The sequence below is a fragment of the Mastomys coucha genome, unplaced genomic scaffold, assembly GCF_008632895.1.
Source record: "Mastomys coucha isolate ucsf_1 unplaced genomic scaffold, UCSF_Mcou_1 pScaffold6, whole genome shotgun sequence".
Taxonomy (NCBI): Eukaryota; Metazoa; Chordata; class Mammalia; order Rodentia; family Muridae; genus Mastomys; species Mastomys coucha.
The window spans coordinates 20,238,299-20,260,297 of NW_022196912.1; the positions used below are offsets into that span (position 1 = coordinate 20,238,299).

Genomic DNA, 21,999 nt, shown 5'->3' on the forward strand with positions numbered 1-21,999 from the left:
CTCCCTTATTTCAGGGTTTAGTTTGGTTATGTTGAATCAGGAAGAAGAAGAATCCTAAATTTTTAATGTGCATGCCAAAATGTTTTCTTAAAAGGAATTATCTATTTATTTTATGTATGTGAGCACACTTCAGACACACAAGAAGATGGCATCAGATCCTATTACAGATGGTTGTGAGACACCATGTGGTTGCTGGGAATTGAACTCAGGACCTCTGGAAGAACTGTCAGTGTTCTTAACTACTGAGCCACTTCCCCATTCCCCATTCCCCAAAATGTTAGCATCTACCAGTCTTGGGTTGCGGTAGTTAGCTCTGCTGATAGAAGAATTAAAAGCTATGTGGTAGTTCACCCTTTAGTGTGAACAGGAGGGAGACAGCAGCAGGTGGATCTCTGGGAGTTGGACACTAGCTAGGGCTACCTAATGACACTGTCTAAAAATCAAAATAAAAAAAAATCAAGATCTAGTATTTATGATGCTGTACAAAGGTGGTAAAACTTTTTCTTTTTAATTTTTTTTCTTAAAGCAAAGAAGTGATTAACCACAAAGTCAGAAAGATAATGACATCTCGGGTTTTAAAGGGAAGGGTTTCAAATTACCTTCCAGTTCTTATCTAGGTGAAGGCATGCTAGAGTTCAAACATGACAACTACAGTTGTTCTTTATTTTGTAGTACTACGGATTGGATTGAACTCACAAGCTAGGCATGAGCTTTACCACTGAAGTATATCTCAGGTTCTTTTAAATTATTTTTTACATTGATATTGGGTCTTGAAAATTCTCCCAGTCTGGTCTCCTTCCTCAATTTCTTTCTTTTAAAAAATCTAAAGGTTTTAATTTTAGTTTTCTTTTATGTATATGGGTGTTTTGTCTGCACGCATGTCTGTATACTGTGTTATATACTACCCGTGGAGGTCAGAAGAGGGCGTTATAGCCAGTTGTGATCCACCACATAGGAGTCAGAGTTTTTGTCAACTGAGTCTCTCCAGCCTTGCTCAGTTTCTTCTGATGGCAGCCCTTTGCCATCAGGCCCAGCTAAAGTATATTTCATATGTTATCAACATACTTTACCACACAATATAGTAAATCTACTAATATCATGATAATACACATACAGATCTCATTTCAATATTTTATTAAGAACAAGTAAGCTAGTTCTGGATGTTTAGACTTGTAATCCTATCTAGTTGTGAGGCTGAGCTAGTAGGATCGCAAATTCAAGGTCTGTCTGGCTTCAGCATGAGTTCAGTGCTAGCCTGGGCAAATGAATGAGACCATATCTCAAAAATAAAAACAGCTTACATACCATGTCACATGTCTGTAGTTCCAGCATCAGAGTGGTGGAGGCAAGAGGAACAGAAGTCCAGGGTCATTCTTGTATACAAAGGGAGGTTAAGGCCAGGCTGGGCTATAGCATATCTGTAATCCTAGTATTTTAGAAGCTGAGGCAGGAGGATTGTTAAAAGTTAGAGGTCAGGCTGATGTACATAGTAAGTGCCAGGTCAGCCAGACCTTCTCAAAACATCGAAACAGAAATGGGGTGTAGTTCAGTTGCTACATTGGTTGTCTCACATGAATTTGATCGCCAGAACCACCGTGAAACAAACAAGGATGAATTAAAACGTACAAGTGCCAGGACTACAACTCAATGATCTAAAAGCTTCTTCCCTACTGACTGGCTTTCATAGTGTGAGAAGGCACTGAGCACACTACTGTCTCTCTGTCTCTCTCTCTTTGTCTCTGTCTGTCTCTGTCTCTGTCTCTCTCTCTTTGTCTCTGTCTGTCTCTGTCTCTGTCTCTCTCTCTCTCTCTTTGTCTCTGTCTGTCTCTGTCTCTGTCTCTGTCTGTCTCTGTCTGTCTCTCTCTCTCTCTCTCTCTTTCTCTCTCTCTCGTTCTGTGTGATATTGGGTTTATCTGTGTAGCCATGGCTATCCAGAAACTCCTCTGTAGATCAGGCTAGCTTCGAACTCACAGAGATCCACCTGCCTCCGCCTCTGGAATACTAGGATTAAAGGTAGTTAAAACCCTCTGAGCCAGGCATAGAGTCACGCACCTTCACTCCTAGCATCTGGATGCACAGGCAGACAGATCTCTGTGAGTTCAAGGCCAGCCTGAACCACAGAGAGGGTTTTAGGATAGCCAGAACTTCAGAGAAAGAGACCTTGTCTCAACAAACAAACAAAAAACTAGGATTAAAGGCATGGGCCACCACCTCCCAGCTTCAGTTTTCTTTCTTATACAACCCCAGACTACCTACCCAGGGATGGAACACCCCCACCAAGAGGGCTGGACCCTTCACAGTAAACATCAATCATAGGATGCCCACGGGCTTGCTTGCTGGCTAGGCCAATGGGGACAGTTCCTCAGCTGTGGTACTCTCTTCTCACATGGTAACAAGTTGACAAAACAAAACAACCCTAACCAACATATACCCCTCCCTGACATCTGTCTGTCTGTAATCATTATTTTTGTATTGGTTCATTTGTATTAGATCATCGGTCTTTTTCTTACCGGTTTCTAGAAGCTACTTAAATATTAGGGAAGTCATCACTGTGTCTGTAACAGACCTGCAAATACTGTGGCACAGCTGTCAACTGTTTATTACCTTTGGTTATAGAAATGTTGATCATTTGTCCCAGTAACTTCCTTTTGTCTGACTGGCTCTCAGTATGTATGCATGGCTGGCCAGGAACCTACTATGTAGGCTAGGTTGGACTTGAACCTACAGTGTCCATCTGCCTCTGCCTCCTAAATGCCAGAACTACAGATAGAAGCCATTATAGTTGGTTTACATTGATTTATTTATTTTTATACTTATTGGACTTTCCCTTTAGACAAGGGGGTATCACTATATAACTCTAGATGGCCAGGAACCCAGTATTAAACTAGACTTGCCTTGATCTCAGAGACATTTGGTAATAAAGGCATGGACCACTACACATGGCTTTCTTGAGACAGGTTCTCATGCCAAGGCTGGCTTCAGGCTCACTCTATAGTTGAGGCTAGTTTTGAACTCTAGGTCCTCTTCTTTCTAACCTGAGAGTGCTAGGACTAGAGGCCTGCACCACTATAGCCTGGGCATCCTCTGTTGCATATGTGTATGGTTTATGTAGTTCTGTTGTGTACATGGACATATGTACTGGGAGGGCAGATCATACCCTGACCATGTTCTTTTATGTGAGTGTGTGTATATGTGGTATATGTATGTGCTTGTAAGTGCTTGTGAATGCAGGTTCTTGGTATAAACTTGTGCAAGTGGAGGTCATAAGTCAGTTTGGGGTATTTTCCTCCAACTCCTTCCACATTGTGTGCTTGAATGTATGAAAAATAAAATGTCAGGTAACTGCCCAGAGGTGGTGAGCCTTACCTGAGATTTTTATATTGAGGAGTTCAAGTAAGTCAAATAAGCACAGTGTGTATTCAGGTACGGTGTAGAGAGAAAGGCTGTGTGTGGGAAGGAGTTTGTGGAGAGATATATAAAGGATAAAGGTGTTTTTCTCCTCTCTCTCTCTCTCTCTCTCTCTCTCTCTCTCTCTCTCTCTCTCTCTCTCTCTCTCTGTGTGTGTGTGTGTGTGTGTGTGTGTGTATGTGTGTGTGACAGGATTTCTCTCTGTAACAGCCCTAGCTGTTCTGGAACTCACTTTGTGGGCCAGACTAGGCTGGAACTCACAGAGACCTGCCTGCTTCTGCCTCCACATGTGCTGGGATTAAAGTCAAGCTCCACTACACCTGGCTGATAAAGTTAGCTTCAAAGGAGCAACTGCAATACTGAACATGGGACATGAAGTGGACACACTGCAAGAAGTACTGGACAGCAAAGTGCTGGCCTAGGTAAGATGGGAGATGGTAGAGAGGTCAGCTCGACAGGTCTCTGTACTTGGAACAGAGACTTTGAACATGGTGCAGATACTGGCCATTATAAAGTAAGGGGTGTGAAAGGAGACATAGCTGAGGAAAAACTCAAAATGTTAGATAAGTCAACATCTGGATGTAGAAAGTAACAGAATGGTGATAAAAATTAGGAAAGAAGGGCCAGGGGAAAGGACTCAGAGGGTAAAGGTGATTGCTGCCAAGCCTGACAATCTGAGTTCAGTTCCCGGGTCTACATGGTGAAAGAGAACAGACTCCTGCAGGTTATCCTCTGATGGTCACTGCCACATGTATATACATGTATCTACACACATGCACACATACTCATGCACACACAGACATCAGGTAAAATGTACATATAACAAATGATGTATGGGTTGGGGACAGGTGAGTGAGAAAGACTTCAATAGGACAGAGAATGGCTACCTGACTGCCAGCACCATCAGTTTCTTACAGAGTCTCAAGCCAGGACAATCCCATTCAGCGCTGCCTCATCCTAGCAACCCCACTGTACTGATGTTGCTATTTACAAACTGAAACAAAAAAGGACGACTCCCTCCAGAGTTAGTGTGTTCCTGAGGGACTCATAAGGTGCAGCACAAATCCATTTTGTGACTGGTAATAAAATCTCAAGAATCCTTATTTCAAGGGACTTGCCCTGGATCTCCCCAAGGATCAGTGCAGGTCAATCAAGAAAGCAGTTACTGTCCACAAACATCCTGAGAGGAACAGAAGGGAGAAGGATGCTAAATTCCATCTGCGTCTGATAGATAGTGGGCTTCACTGATTGGCCTGTTATTATGAGACTAGTCAGGTAGAGTCCTCCCTCCCAATTGGAAATATGCGTTTCCAAAGTAATGTGGCTCAAGGGATGTATGTTTGTCTTGTGGACTCAAGAAATAAGTAATATTTTATATTTATTTATTTATTTAAGAGAGGAGGATGACTCGTGGACTATAAAAATCTCTGACAAGAGAGGTTGCTGGAGGACAAATCAGACAGCTGGAACTTCAAAACTCCAAGGGAAAAAAAGAAGTAGCAAGGTGGGGACAGAGAGTCTGTCCTCACACTATGCCCATTGAAGCCCAGGCTAGGCCCCTTCAAGCCTTCAGTGAGTCAGGGGAGAGAAGATAGGGATGTATAACTAGGAGAAATGAGTGCTGGGGAGGAAAGACCTTTTATTGTGCTAACAATGCACCATTTCATTTGTTTTGTTTTGTTTTGTTTTGTTAGACATAAGGTTGCTCAGCCCTCCTGCCTTTACCTCCCAGTACAATGGCAGTCTCACAACACCATGCCCAGGAAGCATTTTTAATTATTGTAGAAATTTATTTTTCATTCCCTTTAGCCTGTGTCTTTTTTTAAAGATTTATTTATTTTACATATATGAGTACACTGTAGCTGTACAGATTGTTGTGAGCCATCATGTGGTTGCTGGGAATTGAACTCAGGACCTCTGCTTACTCCAGCCCAGCTTGCTCCAGCCCAACGATTTATTGTTATATGTAAGTATACTGTACCTGTCTTCAGACACACTAGAAGAGGGCAACAGTTTTCATTACAGTTGGTTGTGAGCCACCATGTTGCTACTGGCATTTGAACTCAGGACCTTTGGAAGAACAGTCAGTGAGTACTCTTAACCGCTGAGCCATCTCACCAGCCCATAGCTCTGTCTCTTCAGAATCACTTGCATAGCAGGGCTGGAGAGACACTCAACCATTAAGAGCACTGGCTGCTCTTCCAGAGAACTTGGGTTCACTTCCCACCACCCACCTGTCTGTAATCCAGCTCCATGTGATCTGATATCCTCATACAGACATACATGCAAGCAGGGCACCAATGCACTTAAAATAAAATGATTTTTTAAAATAGAAATCACTTGCATGAATTGTTCAGCTTAGTTTTTTTTTTCCTTAAGAGTTAGTGGTTTTGTGTGTTTGGTTTTTATTTGTTTTGAGACTGGGTCTTTCTATGTAGTCCTGGCTGTCCTGGAACTCACTATGCAAACCAGGTTGGTTTTGAACTCAGAAATCTATGTGCCCTCTGCCTCCCAAGTGCTGGGACTAAAGGCTTGTGCTTCCATGCTTGGTCTTGAGTCATTCAAAAAAGGCTTCAGGGGTCTCTTAGATCAAGAGATATGATGTCTTACACCAGAATACACCAGAAATGAAAACACAGTCATTTTAAAGTCATGGATGGAAACTGAAAGGCTCCCCAGTTGTGATCTCTGGCAGCTGGGAGAGAACAGGGAGTGAGGCAGCCCAGGCAGTAGAACGCAGGACAGAAGAGCCTGCAAGGGGAACTCTTCTCCATTTCCCCCTTAACAGAGGGTCTCACTATGTGACCCTGGCTTGCCTGGACTTTCTCTGTAGTCTTAGACTGGTTTTGAACTCACAGAGATCCACCTGACTCTGCTACCTGAGTGCTGGGATTAAAGTCTCTCCCTTTGTCAGTACTACCAATCCTACATAATGGCAGCCTTCCTCTCCATGGGATTTGACCTGCTTTTTCTTACTCTTATGTTTTCCTCTGATTTTGAGGAGGTGATACCTGGGTACTGGGTTACTGTGGCAATGTATTCCAGAGAGTCACAGTGAGTGATTGATTTATAACTGTGTTGTTGAACTCTGCTTCTGTAGACCCAAATCATAGTCAAGAGACATGTTAAAGCATAAGGAAGATCTGATGGTTTCTAAGATCTACACAGACAGCAGGTATGCCTTCGCCATGGCCCACGTCAATGACACCATCTACAAAGAGGGCTGCTCACCTCTGGTAAAAAAAGATGTTAAAAACAGAGCTGAAATCTTAGCACTCCTAGAGGCCATCCACCTGCCAGACAAAGTGGCCATTATATACTGCCCGGGTCACCAACGCACCAATGACCGGGTGGCTAGAAGGAACCAACAGGCAGACACTGAGGCCAAAAGAGCAGCCCAATGACTAAGTGTTCTGATGATGATAGCTAATCCAGATACTGGGAGACCTGGCCCCTTTGAATACACTCCTGAGGACCACAAGAGAATGCTAGACGCAGGATACAAGGCAGAATCACCATATGGAATGAGAGAGACTGGAACTCGAAAGTATATTTTACCTCAGCTTGAAGCTGAAAGATATCTTGATCAGCTACACCGTTTAACCCATCTAGGATCTAAAAAGATGCAAGAAGTGGTAAGACAGTCTCCTTATCATATATTAGGACTCTCTAAAATGACTGAAAACCATTTTTAAGACTTTTAATGCCTGCCAACTCATCAATACCTCCTCTTCCAGGGCCCTTAAGGGGGCCCGCTTGAGAGTCCAGAGACCTGGTGAGCATTGAGAAACAGATTTCACTGAAATTAAACCCGCCAGATATGGTAGCAAGTATCTTTTAGTATTTATAGATACCTTCTCTGGATGGACTGAGGCTTTCCCTTATAAAAAAGAAACAGCTCAAATAGTGACCAAGACGATAATAAAAGAAATTTTTCCGTGGTTTGGTCTACCTAAGGTAATTGGGTCAGACAACGGACCCACTTTTGTTGCCCAGGTAAGTCAGGGACTGGCCAAGATACTTGGGGTAAAATGGAAATTATATTGTGCTTACAGACCCCAAAGTTCAGGGCAGGTAGAGAAAATTAATAAAACCATAAAAGAGACCTTAACCAAATTGTCAATTGAGACTGGCATAATAGACTGGATAGTCCTCCTTCCCTATGTCCTTTTCCGAGCTGGAAATACTCTAGAGAAATTTTAGCTCACACCCTTTGAGCTTCTGTATGGCATCCCCCCTCGGGCTGCTGCACTCAGTGCTTTCCTAGTAAATGAGTCTTTTTACTCCACCACCCTCCTTGCCATGTAAAAGGCTCTTGAGCATGTCCAGAGACAAGCCTGGAGACCTCCAAGTACCACACCAGATCCAGGACAGAGACACAGTATACGAGAGACAACATCGTGCCACCTGGATCCATGCCTCTCACGTCAAAAAGACATCCTCGTCAGCAGACAGACAGTAGAGAGGATCCCAAACCCCCTCAAGCTTCGCGTACACCGTGCTCCCCTTTGTCCTAGTGACTCTGCTCCCAATAAGTGAGACATCCCCCACATAGACCCCAAAAGCTGACCTGACAGATTAGTTCCCAAACCAGTAATATAATGTAAAATATGACCAAAATTGCTCCTTCAGGTACCTGGTGGCCTGACATGGTTTTTGACCTTTGCTTACTAATGGCTAGACTAAATCTATGAAATATACCTGAGCACAGTTCTAACCAATTACCAGTATTCTCTGAGACCACACACCTTCAATCTTAAGTTCTGCAGATGGTCTCCTCGTACCCAGTCCAAATTAACCCTATCGTCAGTCTCAGGACAGGGCCTGGGCATTAAAAAAGTCCCAGCAGATAAAAGTCACCTCTGCAGCAGCAACCTAAGTGTAGATCCCTCAGATAGCAAATACCTGTTTCCACCAACAAATAGATGGTGGGCTTGCAGAACTGGCTTAACCTCTTGTGTGCACCCTAATGTCTTAAAAAATAATTCCTGTGTGCTGGTCCAATTAACCTCCCGGCTCCTCTACCATACTGACTCCTTCTTTCTAAATAAAATAAAAGGTAAAAACCATATAAAAAGAGAACCGGTAACCATGACCCTAGCAGTTCTTCTGGGGCTTGATGTAGCAGTGAGTCCCTGATGGGCCCATTAATAATCCTGTTCCTTTTGTTGACCTTTGGGCCTTGCATTTTAAACAGGCTGGTAAAATTTATCAGAAAAAAATTAGTACGGTTCAGGTACTCACGATCCATCAACAGTATCAAGCCTTAAAAAAATAAGAATCAGACATTCTAAGATCAGAACTAGTTCCAATAGAAGAGGAGGGAATGAGAGGTTAAAAATTTCAAACTGTATTGTGGGATCTTAGCCATTAGTTAAACTCAGTGGGAGACGGGCTCCCAGAACCTAAAAACAATGGGAGGCCAGTTCCCAAGAACCCAGAAACAAGGGAACCAAGACGACCTGGCCCTAGAACTCAGAAACAACCTAACCCAAAACAATTGTCAGGTGGCTAGCCCGCCCCTGGACCCTAGCAAGAGCCAGCACCAATCAGAAACCACCCCGTACCTTCCCCTTACCCCAGTCTTCCCTTTTGCCCCAGCAACTGTACAAGAATAAAAAGCTGCCTAAGACCTTGCTTGGGGCCAGATTCCTCTACCCCTGAGAGGGATATGAGTCTCGCCCCAGCTAGCTGGAATAAAAAGCCTCTTGCAGATTGCATCAAGTCCGTGTCTTGGTGGTGTGTGGGGTTGTCGCTCCCGGGATTTGAGTGTGGGGGTCCCTCCGGGAATCTCACAGTAGTAGTTACATACTATGGCTCTTTATGTTATATTGTCCTGTGTGATCTTTATTTAAACACTTGTTTACCTCCTGGTATACATTGCTAACTTACTGAAGCCTCGTCATACTTCATATATTGTATCCCACTTTGTGCATTTAGCCTGATTATCTTACATATCTAACTTACTTAACTGGAAAAACAATCCATTCACTTCATGGTGACTATATTAATTTTTTTGAGGGGGGAGGAGAAAATATCCCATTCCAAAATATCCTGACACACACACGCACACACACACACACACACACACACACTCACACTTGGGACAGGGTCTTGTGCAGGGCCCTTGCTATATACCTGAAGCTCACTTTCAGGTTCTATTTTCTATTTGCTTGATGGTTAAACACAATTCAATCTTGAGATCTTGGAAGACAAGGCCAATATCATTATCTTGGTGGGTTTGTTTTGTTTTGTTTTTTTGTTTTTGTTTGTTTGCTTGTTTGTTTTTCCCAAGATAGGGTTTCTCTGTGTAGCCCTGGCTGTCCTGGAACTCACTCTGTACACCAGGCTGGCCTCGAATTCAGAAATGCACCTGCCTCTGCCTCCCAAGTACTGGGATTAAAGGTGTGCACCACCACTGCAGGGCTAGCATCTTGGTGGTTTTTTTTTTTTTATGCTTATATTTAGTATATATGACTAGAAAGGGGTGAGTTTATAGAGTCAGCAAATACCTCCACAAAACTAATACTCTCTACCTTCATCTTCTGATCCTCCTGTCTCCGTCTCCTGAGATCACAAGCTTGAACCATTACCCAGGGTTGTCCTTCCTTTAAAAGACCCTTTGATAGGTGGCTGTGTCATCTGAGTTTATGGCCCTGCAAAGTGAGAATGTTCCAAGACTCACAGGTGCCTCTCCAGGTTGTACAAGCAGTGCACAGTGGTTATGTCCAGGGAGCTGACTCCTAATCAGGAAGCACTGTGATCACTCGGCTTCCTGCTGATTGGTAAAAAGCAGCAAGAGCCCCCTTCTCAGCCCCTCCTAAAAAAAAGAACCTTATTGTGCTAACGAAGCTGTTAGGCAAAAATAATACGAGACAGATTTCTCTTATGTGTATATAATCTCATTCAAAGCAGTTTACGCTATCTCATGTGATTATTCCTAGGAATTCATAATTGGCACATAAGTGAGTAGTGAGGCAGAGGGAAGAGCGCCCAGAGCTTAAGGTCATCTTTGATACTTAGTGAGTTTTGCCCAGGCTACAGGAAAGCCTGCCTAAAAAACAAACAAAAACAAACAAACAACTCACCTGATGGTGGTGACCCTGCACACCTTCAATCCCAGCTTCCATGAGGCAGAGTTTGAGGTCAGCCTGGTCTACAGAATAAGATCCAGGACAGCCAAGACTATACAAAGAAACCCTGTCTTGAAATGACCAAAACAAACAAACAAATCAATCAATCTACCCAAACCAAAAATTTTACAGGGTAACAAATGAAGGAACTGAGGGGGCTGGAGAGATGGCTCAGTGGTTAAGAACGTTGACTGCTCTTCCAGAGGTCCTGAGTTCAATTCCCAGCAACCACATGGTGGCTTACAACCATCTACAATAGGATCCAACGCCTTTTTCTGGTATTTCTGAAGACAGCTACAGTGTACTCATATACATAAAATAAATAAATCTTTAAAACCAACAAACAGAAAAAAACAAATGAAGGAATCAGGCTTAATACCTGGCTAATTCCAGATAAGTGTTATACTTAATTCTGCAATACACATTGTATCATGCCTAGACACATACTGCCATATTATCATTCTAATCTTTTTAAAAGACTTATCTTATTTTTAGTTATTTGTATGCTCCATGTCTCTGTGTGGGAATAATGTATGTTATTGTAGGTTTCAGATGACGGTGTCAGAATACTTGATATTGGGGTTACAGTTAGCAGTGAGACATGCAGTGTGGGCTCTGGCAACTGAAGACAGGCCCTCTGCAAGATCTGGATGAGCTTTAACCAACCAGCCTGTCACTAGCCTGTCACTCTAATTTGCCTCAAGTCTGAAAAAAAAAAAGGTAAATATAGTGGTTTTTCTTTATTATTTGAATTCTACGGTTCTAGTTCTAGAACCTCTAACTGTAGAGAGGACTAGCTTGGTGGAGGTGTTTGCTGTCTCTATAGACTCACCCCATTTCTAGTCATACATGCTAAATATAAGCATCAAACAAACACCAAGATAATGATATGGGCTCTGCCTTTGAAGAACTCAAAATTTAATTGTGTTTAACCATCTAGAAAACAAAAGAAAAATGGGGTAAGTGCCTCTGTAAGACTTCTCCAGGCAGATGAGGGGTGCTTATGAACAGATTGTGAAGCCTCAAATCCAAACAAGAGTTAATTGTTGCAGGATACTTGATCACACTGTGAGCCCCAAGATTGTGCTATTTACTGAGTATACCTGCTTCTAGTTGTGGTATGACTCAACCCTTAGCACATACCCTAATCCCTCTTGCTGGAACATTAACACATCCTTAGCACACACCTTTAATTCCAAACAATGAAGGTAAAGTCAGTTTGTAGAAGGAAGCACCCATGTTTGAAAATGATGTCTAGTTGAGTGGCAGACAATGTGATGATGACAAAGAAAGACTTGATATGCCCAACTTTCAGAGAGAGAGAGGAAAGAGAGCTGACTTAAGAGAGAGTTAAGAGAGAGCAGTGGGGGGAGGGAGGGAAGGGAAGAGAGAGAGAGAGAGAGAGAGAGAGAGAGAGAGAGAGAGAGAGAGAGAGAGAGAGAGAGAGAGAAAGGCCGTAAGGGGCAGTGCAAAAAAAAGAAAAAAGAAAGGAAGAGGTAGTTTTGTTTTACTGGGACAGTTATAGAGAGACAGGTTGCAGAGAAAGAACAGGCCAGACACAGGTAAAGAGAGAACAAACCAGAGAATGAGGAAGAGCCAGAAAATTAGAACGGATTGCTAGAGTTTGTTTGAAGCCAAGCAGAGCAAAAGTCAGAGTCTGAGAGAGAAGCCAGATTGAATCAGTCAGCTTGAAGAGGAGTTTGAGCCAGAACAACTGTGTTGACCTACCAGCCAGAGGTCAGAAAGAACAAGAAAGGGTTGAGCTTGAAGTCTCAAAGGCAGAAACCATTCTGGACCTAGATTAGATTGTATAGGCTAGAAACTTGTTGGACTAGGCCTAGGCTAGCAGAAGAGGCAGTGAGCCTCTGAGAGGACAATTGCATTAGGCAAATAAAAGTTACTTTTACAGTTAACGGTCTGGGCTAGGGAAATGGCTCCATGGGTAACATGTGTGTTACACAATCATGTGGACCTGGTCTCTGATCCCCAGTAGCTGTGCTTAATAGTGTAGCATGATGCAAGACAGAGATAGGAGGATCCTGGGGGTGGGTTGCTGGCTTGCCAGTTTAGACAGTTGGTAAGTTCCAGATTCAGTGAGAGACCTTGTTTCAAAAACAAAGATGGTAGAGAGGCTAAAGGGGTGGCCCAGTGGTAAGAACACTTCTTGGGCAACCATGAGAACTAGGGTTTGGAGGGTCTGTAGAGATGGCTCAATGGTTAAGAGCAGGGGATGTTCTTCCATAGGACCCAAGTTCAATTTTCAGCAGCCCCATGGCAGCTCCCAACTGACTGTCCAATTTCATGGGAATCCAGTGCCTCTTCTGCCTTACTTCTTCACAGTAACTTGGCATGCAAATGACTCCACAGACATACATACAAATCACTCATACACATAACATAATAGCAAAACAAAAATAAAACATTTAAAAATCTTTAAGCTGGGCAGTGGTGGCACACACCTTTAATCCTAGCACTTGGGAGGCAGAGGTAGGTGCATTTCTGAGTTCGAGACCAGCCTGGTCTACAGAGTGAGTTCCAGGACAGCCAGGGCTACACAGAGAAACTCTGTCTTGAAAAACAAAAACAAAAACAAAAACAATAACAAAAAATTAAAAAAAATAAGATTAAGAACTAGATAAAAATAGAAAAGTAACTAACATTATTTGGCCTTCACTCATGCACCAAACAGACACACAGAGACATAGACATAGAGACACAGACACAGACACACACACACACACACACACACACACACACACACTAACTGTAGTGTCCTTTTATTAGTTTGTAACCTTGAACTCACTGAAACTTTCTTGCCCCAGACTCTCAAATGATGAAATTACAAGATTATATGCATCATCATACCCAGGTTCTCTCTCTCTCTCTCTCTCTCTCTCTCTCTCTCTTTCTCTCTCTCTCTCTCTCTCTCTCTGTGTGTGTGTGTGTGTGTGTGTGTGTGTGTGTGTGTCTAGACAGTTTTTCTCTGTGTAGCCCTGGCTGTCCTAGAACTTGCTCTGTAGACCAGGCCTGCCTCTTCCTCCTGAGTCACTGGGATTAAGAGTGTGCACCACAGCCACCATTCAACTGGCTTAGAGGATTTTAAAGGCACTTGCTGAACAATTATGAAGTCAGGAACTCAGGTCCCAATACCCACATAAGTCAGGGTTGGTCTCATGCATGGATGTAATCCCAGAACCAGGGGAAGCCAAGACAGGGTGATCTGGGGCATCCTCTTTAACAGTCTTAATTGAAAACCTTGAGCTCCAGTTTAAAGAGAGACCCAGCCTCAGAGGAACAAGTCTGAGAAGTAGCAGAGGGTTACACCCAACATTCTGCTCTGTCCTCAGTGTGTGCACACATATACTATACTCATACACACATACACAAACATACACACACGTATCAGGCAAACAAATATTATACCAGTTGTTGAAAGGGCCTGGGATTTGCCACAGAACAAATCCAGACACCAAATTCTCAGCAGAAAGGAGTTTTATTCCCTGATAGCAGTAGGTATTTCTGCAGGAGTGGTTTTTAAGAAGAAAGAGAGAAGTGGGGGAAGTGGAGGGAGGGTTGTGCTAGGGTGTGTTGGGAAGTTCTGATTGCACATGTTAGCCAGTGTAGCCAAATAATGAGTTTTGATGGATGGATACTGGCATTTTGATATCCAAGCCTTGGAGTTTTGGCCAGGCATGAAGATGTAGCCAAAAAAGGTAGTAGACCTTGGAAGCTAGCTTCAGGAATGTAATCTAACAGTTTGGCAAGAGAGAGAGAGAAGAGGGGTGGGCAAGACCTAATGGTGTCATGCTTGCAATGTTTGCCTGTTAGAGAGTCCTGATGTGTAGCCCTGCTGTCCTGTAACTTGTTCCTTAGATAAGGCTGGCCTCCAACTCTACCTACCTCTGCTGCCCAGAGTGCTGGGATTAAGGGCATGAGCCACCATGTCCAGCAATTAGGTGTGACTGCTTTAATTTCAGTATTGGGGCGGAGGCAAGCAGCTTGCTGTTGGTTCAAGGCCAGCCTGGGAGATGTAATGAGTTCCAAGCCACCCTGGGCTATATAAGGAGACTGTCTCAAAAACAAATCTCCCAACAGAAATTTTTAAGTAGTGACTCTCAATTCCCAGAATTTTGTGCGGATGCAGGATAGTATAATGCACACAGTAAAGTGTCCTCAACATTTGATATTATTTTTATTTTCCCCTCTTGCAAAAGATTTTATTTCTGCATCAATTTGAAATGCAAAATCCTCCCAGTGCTGTGTGGTAGCTCTCACCAATCATAGTATGATCAAGTATTAAACATGTACTCATCATTCTAGTGCCTAAACAAAGTTTATTGACTTGACCTCTGTATCCATGTAGCTTTTCAAGTCCCAAGGTGATGTCGTGGTATGATTTCTAATTTTATTTGTGTATTTATGAATGACAGGGTTTCTTATAGACCAGCTTGCCTTGGATTGGCTAGGTAGCTAAGCATGACCTTGAATATTTGCTCTTACAGTTTCTATCTCCCAGTTGGTGCTGGGGATTAAAATAGGGATTGTGCATACTAGGCAGGTACTCTACCAACAGAGCCAGCTCCCCACCTGATTTCTTTTTCTTTTTTATGTAATTATTTATTTTATTTTATTTCTGAGACAGGGTTTCTCTGTATAGCCCTGACTGTCCTGGAACTTACTCTGTAGACCAGACTGACCTCGAACTCAGAAATCTGCCTGTCTCTGCCTCCCAATTGCTGGGATTAAAGGCATGTACCATCACCGCCCGGCGATTTCTTTTTCTTTTTCTTAATTTTATTTAATGTATGAGTGCTCTGCTGCAAGTACAGAGGAAGGCATCAGATCCTGATAGATGGTTGTGAGTCACCATGTGGGTGCTAGGAATTGAACTCAGGACCTCTGGAAGAGCAGCCAGTGCTCTTAAACCACTGAGCCATCTCGCCAACCCTCCACACCTGATTTCAATGGTTTATTTTCTTTAATAATTATATGCCATAATTTAGTCTTCAGATATTGAGTAGGGAGTTTCTAATTAAAATGTTCAACTCAGAATTTTAAACGTTCCACTACAGACTCTATCAAGGCTGTTCAGAAGGTCAAAGAGCTTGTTGCCAGGCCTAAGGACCTTAGTTCAATTCCTGGAACTAACACAGTAGAAGATACATCTTGGAAGTTATTCTTGGACCTCCACAAGCGTGTAATGGCTGTAACATTCATGAGTGTGCCCAACACACACACACACACACACACACACACACACACGCACGCACGCGCACACACACATGCATGCAGGCACACACGCGCGCGCACACACACACACACGCGCGCGCGCGCGCACGGTTTCCTAAATAAGAATCGCTCAGCAAGTGAATGGCTTCGGTTCTTCGGGGACCGTCACTTTCAGGTGACACGAAGGTCCGCGTAAGGGAGATCTGCGGCAGGGCGGAGCCGGCAGGTGGCCTGGCACGCGGCACCCCACAGAGGCGGAGGCCCACTTAGGCGGGCTCTGGCACTCCGGCCTGCGGGGCCGCTCTGCGCAGGCGCGGCAGCAGCGCGACGTCCTTCACTTACGGCCGAAGCGGTTCGCGCTGGGAGTCGGTGGCGCCGTACAGGGCACTTAGGAACCGACAGCATTGGCGCGGGTAATCAGCTCCCTGTCCTCCTCCTCCCGCCGCTACATCCTTGGGACGGCCTGCGAGCCTCGCGTTGCGACGCGGACCGCCAGTCGGTGGCCCGACCCAGCCCGCGCGTCTGCTGCCCGCGGGGGTGAGGGGCGGGGTCCTGGGCTAGGCTGCACCTCACCCTGGCGCCTGCCACTTGAAATCTCCCGGGTAACTAACTCGCGGCTCTTCTTGTTTTGCAAGACTGGTATCCGGTTGATTGCAGTTTGCAGGGTCAGCCATGGAGTCAGAGCAGATGCTGGAGGGACAGACCCAGGTACCAGGAGGCCCTGGATTTGGAGTGGCGGTGCGCAGGGAGGCAGCGCGGGACGGGCTGATGTCTCTCTGTGACTGTATTTTGTTTTCTAGGTTGCAGAAAACCCTCACTCTGAGTACGGGCTCACAGACAGCGTTGAGGTAACTCGCTCAGTTTTTCTGCCGCATCTGTGAGTCTCTTGAGAGCTGGAAAAAACTTAGGATCGGTTTACTAGGGCAACTCAGCACGAGGGGACACTTTGCTGCCGCGATTTCCCCAGTATCAGATTATAAGTGGCTTCTTTTACTAGCATGCTAGCTAGTACTTGGCTAAAAAGAAAGATACTTTGTAAGTGAAAGATTAAATCCCGGAACCAGAGCTGGGTAGGTTTGGTTAGGAAAATAGAGGCTTCCTGGAGAAAATTTGTGTGTGAATGGGAGACTCGAGGGATTAAGTTCTGGTTAAAAAAAAAAGGGGGGGGGGCAGAAACACGTTTTCAAGCAGTTGTAGAAACAGGTGTTAGAATTTATCCAATGCTTTGCTGTTTGTGAGATACATGCCAGACTAACTTGAAGGTACCTTCAGCTCAAGAATGCTTAAAGTTGAGTAACTTGTTCAAAGTCAGTAGCAAGTAAGCTTAGAATTGTTTTCTATTTTATGTATTTTATGTAGTTAATGTTACTTGTGTGTGTTTGTGTTAGTGAGCACTCTCTCTTGCGTGTATACAAGTGTGTGGAGGTCAGAAGGCACCCTTACAGAGTAGGGTTTTTGCTTCAACCCTTAGGTGGGTTCTGGAACTCAGGTTATCAGATGTGGGGGTAGCAAGCTCCTTACACACCAAGCCATCTTGTCTGACCTAGAACTGACTCTACAAAAGGATTGCATTATATTTATTTTTGTGTGATCTCTGTCTCTCTGTTTCTCTCCCTGTCTCTCTCTCCCTCCCTCTTCCCTTTCTCCCTTTCTGTGAGTGTTTATATGTATGCATATATATTTCTTTACTTTTTCTTTTCTTTTCTTTTTTCTGAGACAGGGTTTCTCTGTGTAGCCCTGGCTGTTCTGGAACTCACTCTGTAGACCAGGCTGGCCTCGAACTCAGAAATCCACCTGCCTCTGCCTCCCAAGTGCTGAGACTAAAGACGAGCGCCACCACCACCTAGCCCTCTTTTTTCCCCCTGAGATAGGGTTTCATTAGCTCTGGCTATCAGAGAACTCACTCTGTAGATCATGCTGGCTTTGAGTTTATGGAGATCCACCTGCCTCTGCCTCCTGCTGTTGGGAGTAATGGCATGGGCTACCACACTGGGTTTATATATTTCTTTTTACTACTTTATGTGTTTTGCCTGAGTATACGTACATCAGAAGGCTGGAACTTGAGCTACAGACAGTTGTGAACTTCCATGAATGCTGGGAATTGAATGAGGATCTTTTATAAGAGGAACTGTTTCTGTCTGTGTCTCTCTGTTTCTGTCTCTGTCTCTGTCTCCCCCCCCCCCCCCTCAGGCAGGGTTTCTCTGTGTAGCCCTGGATGTCCTAGAACTCACTCTGTAGGCTGACCTCAAGCACTGTCCTGCTGCTATACTGTTGTTCTTAACCACAAAAACCCCACTCCAGCCTTGGCTGTCTATACTTTTATTTAAAATTTTTAAGCTTTTGAAATTCATTTTATGTGCTTGGTTATTGTGCCTGCATGAGTATCTGTGCCCCATGTGCCTGCCTGGTGCCCACAGAGGCCAGAAGAGTGTGCCAGATTCTCCCTGGAATTGGAGTTGCAGACAGTTATGAACTATCCTGTGAGTGCTGGGAACCAAGCTCAGGTCTTCTGCAAGAGCAGTCGGTGCTTCTAACTGCTGAGCCTTCTCTCCTGTCCTGTCTGTGTTTTTAAGTGCCCAGCTCTTTACATTTGGGCTCGGGTTTTGAACTCAGGTCCTTATGCTTGCTTGCAGAACAAGTTATCTAATTCCCCAAGAGATCTCTAACCTTTTCACACAGTTACGTTTTTCACACCTTGTGTAGGTGTGCTATTATGTATGTCTGTAGGTGTGGTGTGTGTGAGGTGCACTTGTTTATTTGTGGTGAGGATTGAACCCAGACTTTTGCATACGCTGTGCCTATGCTTTGCTGCTGAGCTATATCTCACCTCCAACCCATTCTAGTGTTTGTTTGTTTTTAATGGATTCATGGACTTGGATCTTTGGGTTTAGTGTTTTCGTGAAATTTAGGAAAATTGTAGCCCTTGTTTAAACATTTCAGATTTATTTGCTCATACTTTCCTGTATCTTGATTTATTTTAGATCTTGATTTATTCTTTGACAGTTCCACACATGTGTACAATATATCTTGCTCATATCTGTTCCCAGCTTCCCCCTGTCATTCACCTGTACACCCCCAATTCCCCAAACACGTTCCCTTTCACTTTTTTTTTGTTTTTTGTTTTTTTGAGACAGGTTTTCTCTGTATAGCCCTGGCTCTCCTGGAACTCACTCTGTAGACCAGGCCAGCCTCAAACTCAGAAATCCTCCTGCCTCTGCCTCCCAAGTGCTGGGATTAAAGGCATGCACCACCACCGCCCTGCTCTGTTTGACTTCTTAAGGCTTGCTTTAACCTTTGTCAGATGGGGCCAGACCAGCCTTTAATTTAGGCCTGATTTTATTGGTGACTATTCTATCTAATGATCCATGTATTTTGAGTCTCTGCTGCTCTGGATCATGTCTGAGCTCAGGAAGTATTCCTGAGTTGTCCAGAAAGTTTTTCCCTGGTCTCTGGTAGCTGTGAGTGTAGATCCAGTCTCTTCCTGCAGTATCCCTTCTGCCCACATAACTTTCTTCTTGGAGTACTCTGCCTTGAATTGTAGCTGCTTTGGTTTTCCACAGTTTTTCAACACTTCTCAAGTCAGGGTGACTGCTAGACTGCTCGGGTATTCTTTGCTACCTCCTGGAGGTTCTCTAGGAGTGAGCAGTAAGGAGGCAGTGACCACAGGCCTCTGCCTCTCTTTTTGTAGTTACCGTAGTACACCATAACAATTCTTTGTACTCTTAAAGCTCACCTCAGCTCTCTCTGGTTTTGCCGTTTCTGTAGCACATCGTAGTCTTTCTGCTTTCATGTTTGGGGTGTGCTTGTATCGTATGCATTAGGTTAATCCATGATACTGACTTATTTTACCTGTTGTTGTGAACAAGCCTCCTGACAGAAGCAACTTAAGGACCGAAGGGTTTATCTTGGTTTACAGTTTTGGGGTATAGTCCGTCACTGAAGGAGAGTCGGAGTTGGGGAGGTTGAAGCAGGCGGTCATTTGTGTCAACAATTAGGAAGAAGAGCACAAGAAATGCTGCTGCTCTGTTCAGCTGGATTTTGTCTTTCTGTGCCGTCCAGAACAGAAGCCGTGCAGAGGGTTCTCTGCCCTCCTCTATGGTGGGGTTTCCCTGCCTCAGTTAACCTAAGCAAAAGAATCCCTCACGGGCAAGCCCATAGAGGAACTTAATCTAGACAGTCCTTTACAGGTGCGCTTGGAGTCTTATTTCCTACACGATTCTAGATGCTGTCAAGTTGATAATCAATACTAACTGTCACACTGACTATCTAGAATTAAGTATAGCAGTTTGCACATGGTAAGAGCTCAGTAAATGCTTGAGTGAAATTGGTTAAGGAGGATATTATAGAAGTGTTTCTTTTTGTAATGATTTATTTAAACAGTTTAATTTGTCTCAAGTTGTCTGAATTTGCCTGTAAAGCTGTCAGGTCCTCCAGGGGCTGGAATAATAGGCATTTGTGAACTGCTTGGTGTGGGTGCTGGGATTGGGGTCTGCTGAAAGAGTACTCGCTTTCCCCCCCCATCCCCACTCTGACAGAAGTTTTCTGTATAACAGCACTGGGTGTCCTGGAACTCTCCTTTTCTTTTTTCTTTCTTTCTTTTTTTTTTTTTTAAAGATTTATTTATTGGGACTGGAGAGATAGCTCAGGGGTTAAGATCACCGACTGCTCTTCCGGAGGTCCTGAGTTCAAGTCCCAGCAACCACATGGTGGCTTACAGCCATCTGTTAATTGAATCTGATGTCCTCTTCTGGTGTGTCTGAAGACAGCTACATTGTACTCATATATATGAAGTAAATAAATCTTTAAAAAAAAAAAGATTTATTTATTTCATGTATATGAGTATACTATAGCTGTCTTCACACACACCAGAAGAGGGCATCAGATCCCATTACAGATAGTTGTGAATCACCATGAGGTTGCTGGGAATTGAACTCAGGACCTCTGGAAGAGCAGCCAGTGCTCTTAACTGCTGAGCCCTGTCTCCAGCCCCCGGAACTCCCTTTGTAGATCACAGATATCTAGCTGTCTCTGCCTCCAGAGGCTGTCAGTAAAGGTGTGCGCCACCCACCACTGGCCAGTGGGAGTGCTTACTCCTAACCGCCAAGCCATTTCTCCAGCCCAGTTTTGAATTGTCTCTTATATTTTTAATTTTTTTGAGGTAGTTTCTGCATATAGCCCTGACTGCCCTGGAACTCACAGACATCTACTTGCCTCTGGCTCCCGAGTGCTGGGATTAAAGACAGCCCAGCTCGGTGCCCCGTTTAAGAGATAGTTACTTGTAGCTGAGGCTGAGTTTGACCTCTCTTGAGTAGCTGAGAATAATATTGAATTCCTGATTCTCCTGCCTCCACCTTCCAAAAGCTGGGTTCACAGGTATGTAGTACATACCCAGTTAATGCTTCAGTTTAACCCAGGACTTTGTGCATCCTAGAGACGCACCCCTGCATTGTAGCCTTGAATTGCTGTTTCTTATTGGAGATATTGGAATAGCATGTAAATGAGGGTGCATATACAAATACTCTGGTAAGTTAGAACTCTGTCCTTTACTACAACTTAAAACCAATTTGTTTTAAAATTAATTAACTTACTTTATTTTATGTGTATGTGTGTGTGCTTGGGTGTACGTCTGTACCAAGGAGGCCAGAGAGGGCATCAGATCCTTTGGGACTGGGGTTATGGGCATTTGTTAAGTCTCCATGTGAGTGCTAGGAACTAAATATAGCTCTTCAAGAGCTGTAGTTATCCTTAACTGCAGAGTCATCTCTCTGGCACCAAGATAAAGTTTTTAAAGAAAAAAAAATTTTTTTTTTTTTTTACTATATTTTTAGTTGTCAGCCTGTGCATATGCACTTGTAAAAATCATGGATCTTTCTTCAGAAAATCAAATGTGCCAGGGGTGGTTGTCCAGGCCAATAATCTCAGCACCAGAACTTGGATTTGTCAAGTGAGGTCAAGGTGAGGGCTGGGCATGGTGGCTCACGCCTTTGGTCCCAGCACTTGGGAGGTAAAGGCAGGCAGATCTCTGAGTTTGGGGCTAGCCTGGTCTATATGTCAGTTCCAGGACAGCCAGGACTACATAAGGAAAAAAAAAAGTGTGTGTGGGGTATTGGGGGGGCGAGACTGCAGAATGAAAATGTTTGCATGCAAAATATATATATAAGTACACACATATATAGCTAATAAAATTACCTGAGGAGTGTAATGCTTGTTTATTTTTTTGTGTATATCT

At 43.9% G+C, this 21,999-nt stretch overlaps 1 protein-coding gene across 2 annotated transcripts in view; it reads left to right on the forward strand.

The window, feature by feature from the left end:
* The first annotated feature begins 11,309 nt into the window (after positions 1-11,309).
* The window catches only part of Dpy30 (dpy-30 histone methyltransferase complex regulatory subunit), a 17,226-nt gene continuing 6,536 nt past the window's right edge, over positions 11,310-21,999 (forward strand). Inside the window, exons 1-4 of one of the 2 annotated variants that reach the window (XM_031356616.1) lie at positions 11,326-11,500; positions 15,946-16,183; positions 16,406-16,478; positions 16,571-16,618. In XM_031356616.1, the coding sequence (XP_031212476.1) occupies positions 16,443-16,478; positions 16,571-16,618 (84 nt within the window). In that variant the 5' untranslated portion in view covers positions 11,326-11,500; positions 15,946-16,183; positions 16,406-16,442. Of the gene's footprint in view, positions 11,501-15,945; positions 16,184-16,405; positions 16,479-16,570; positions 16,619-21,999 lie in introns of both variants that reach the window. The other variant, XM_031356617.1, reaches the window with a different exon arrangement.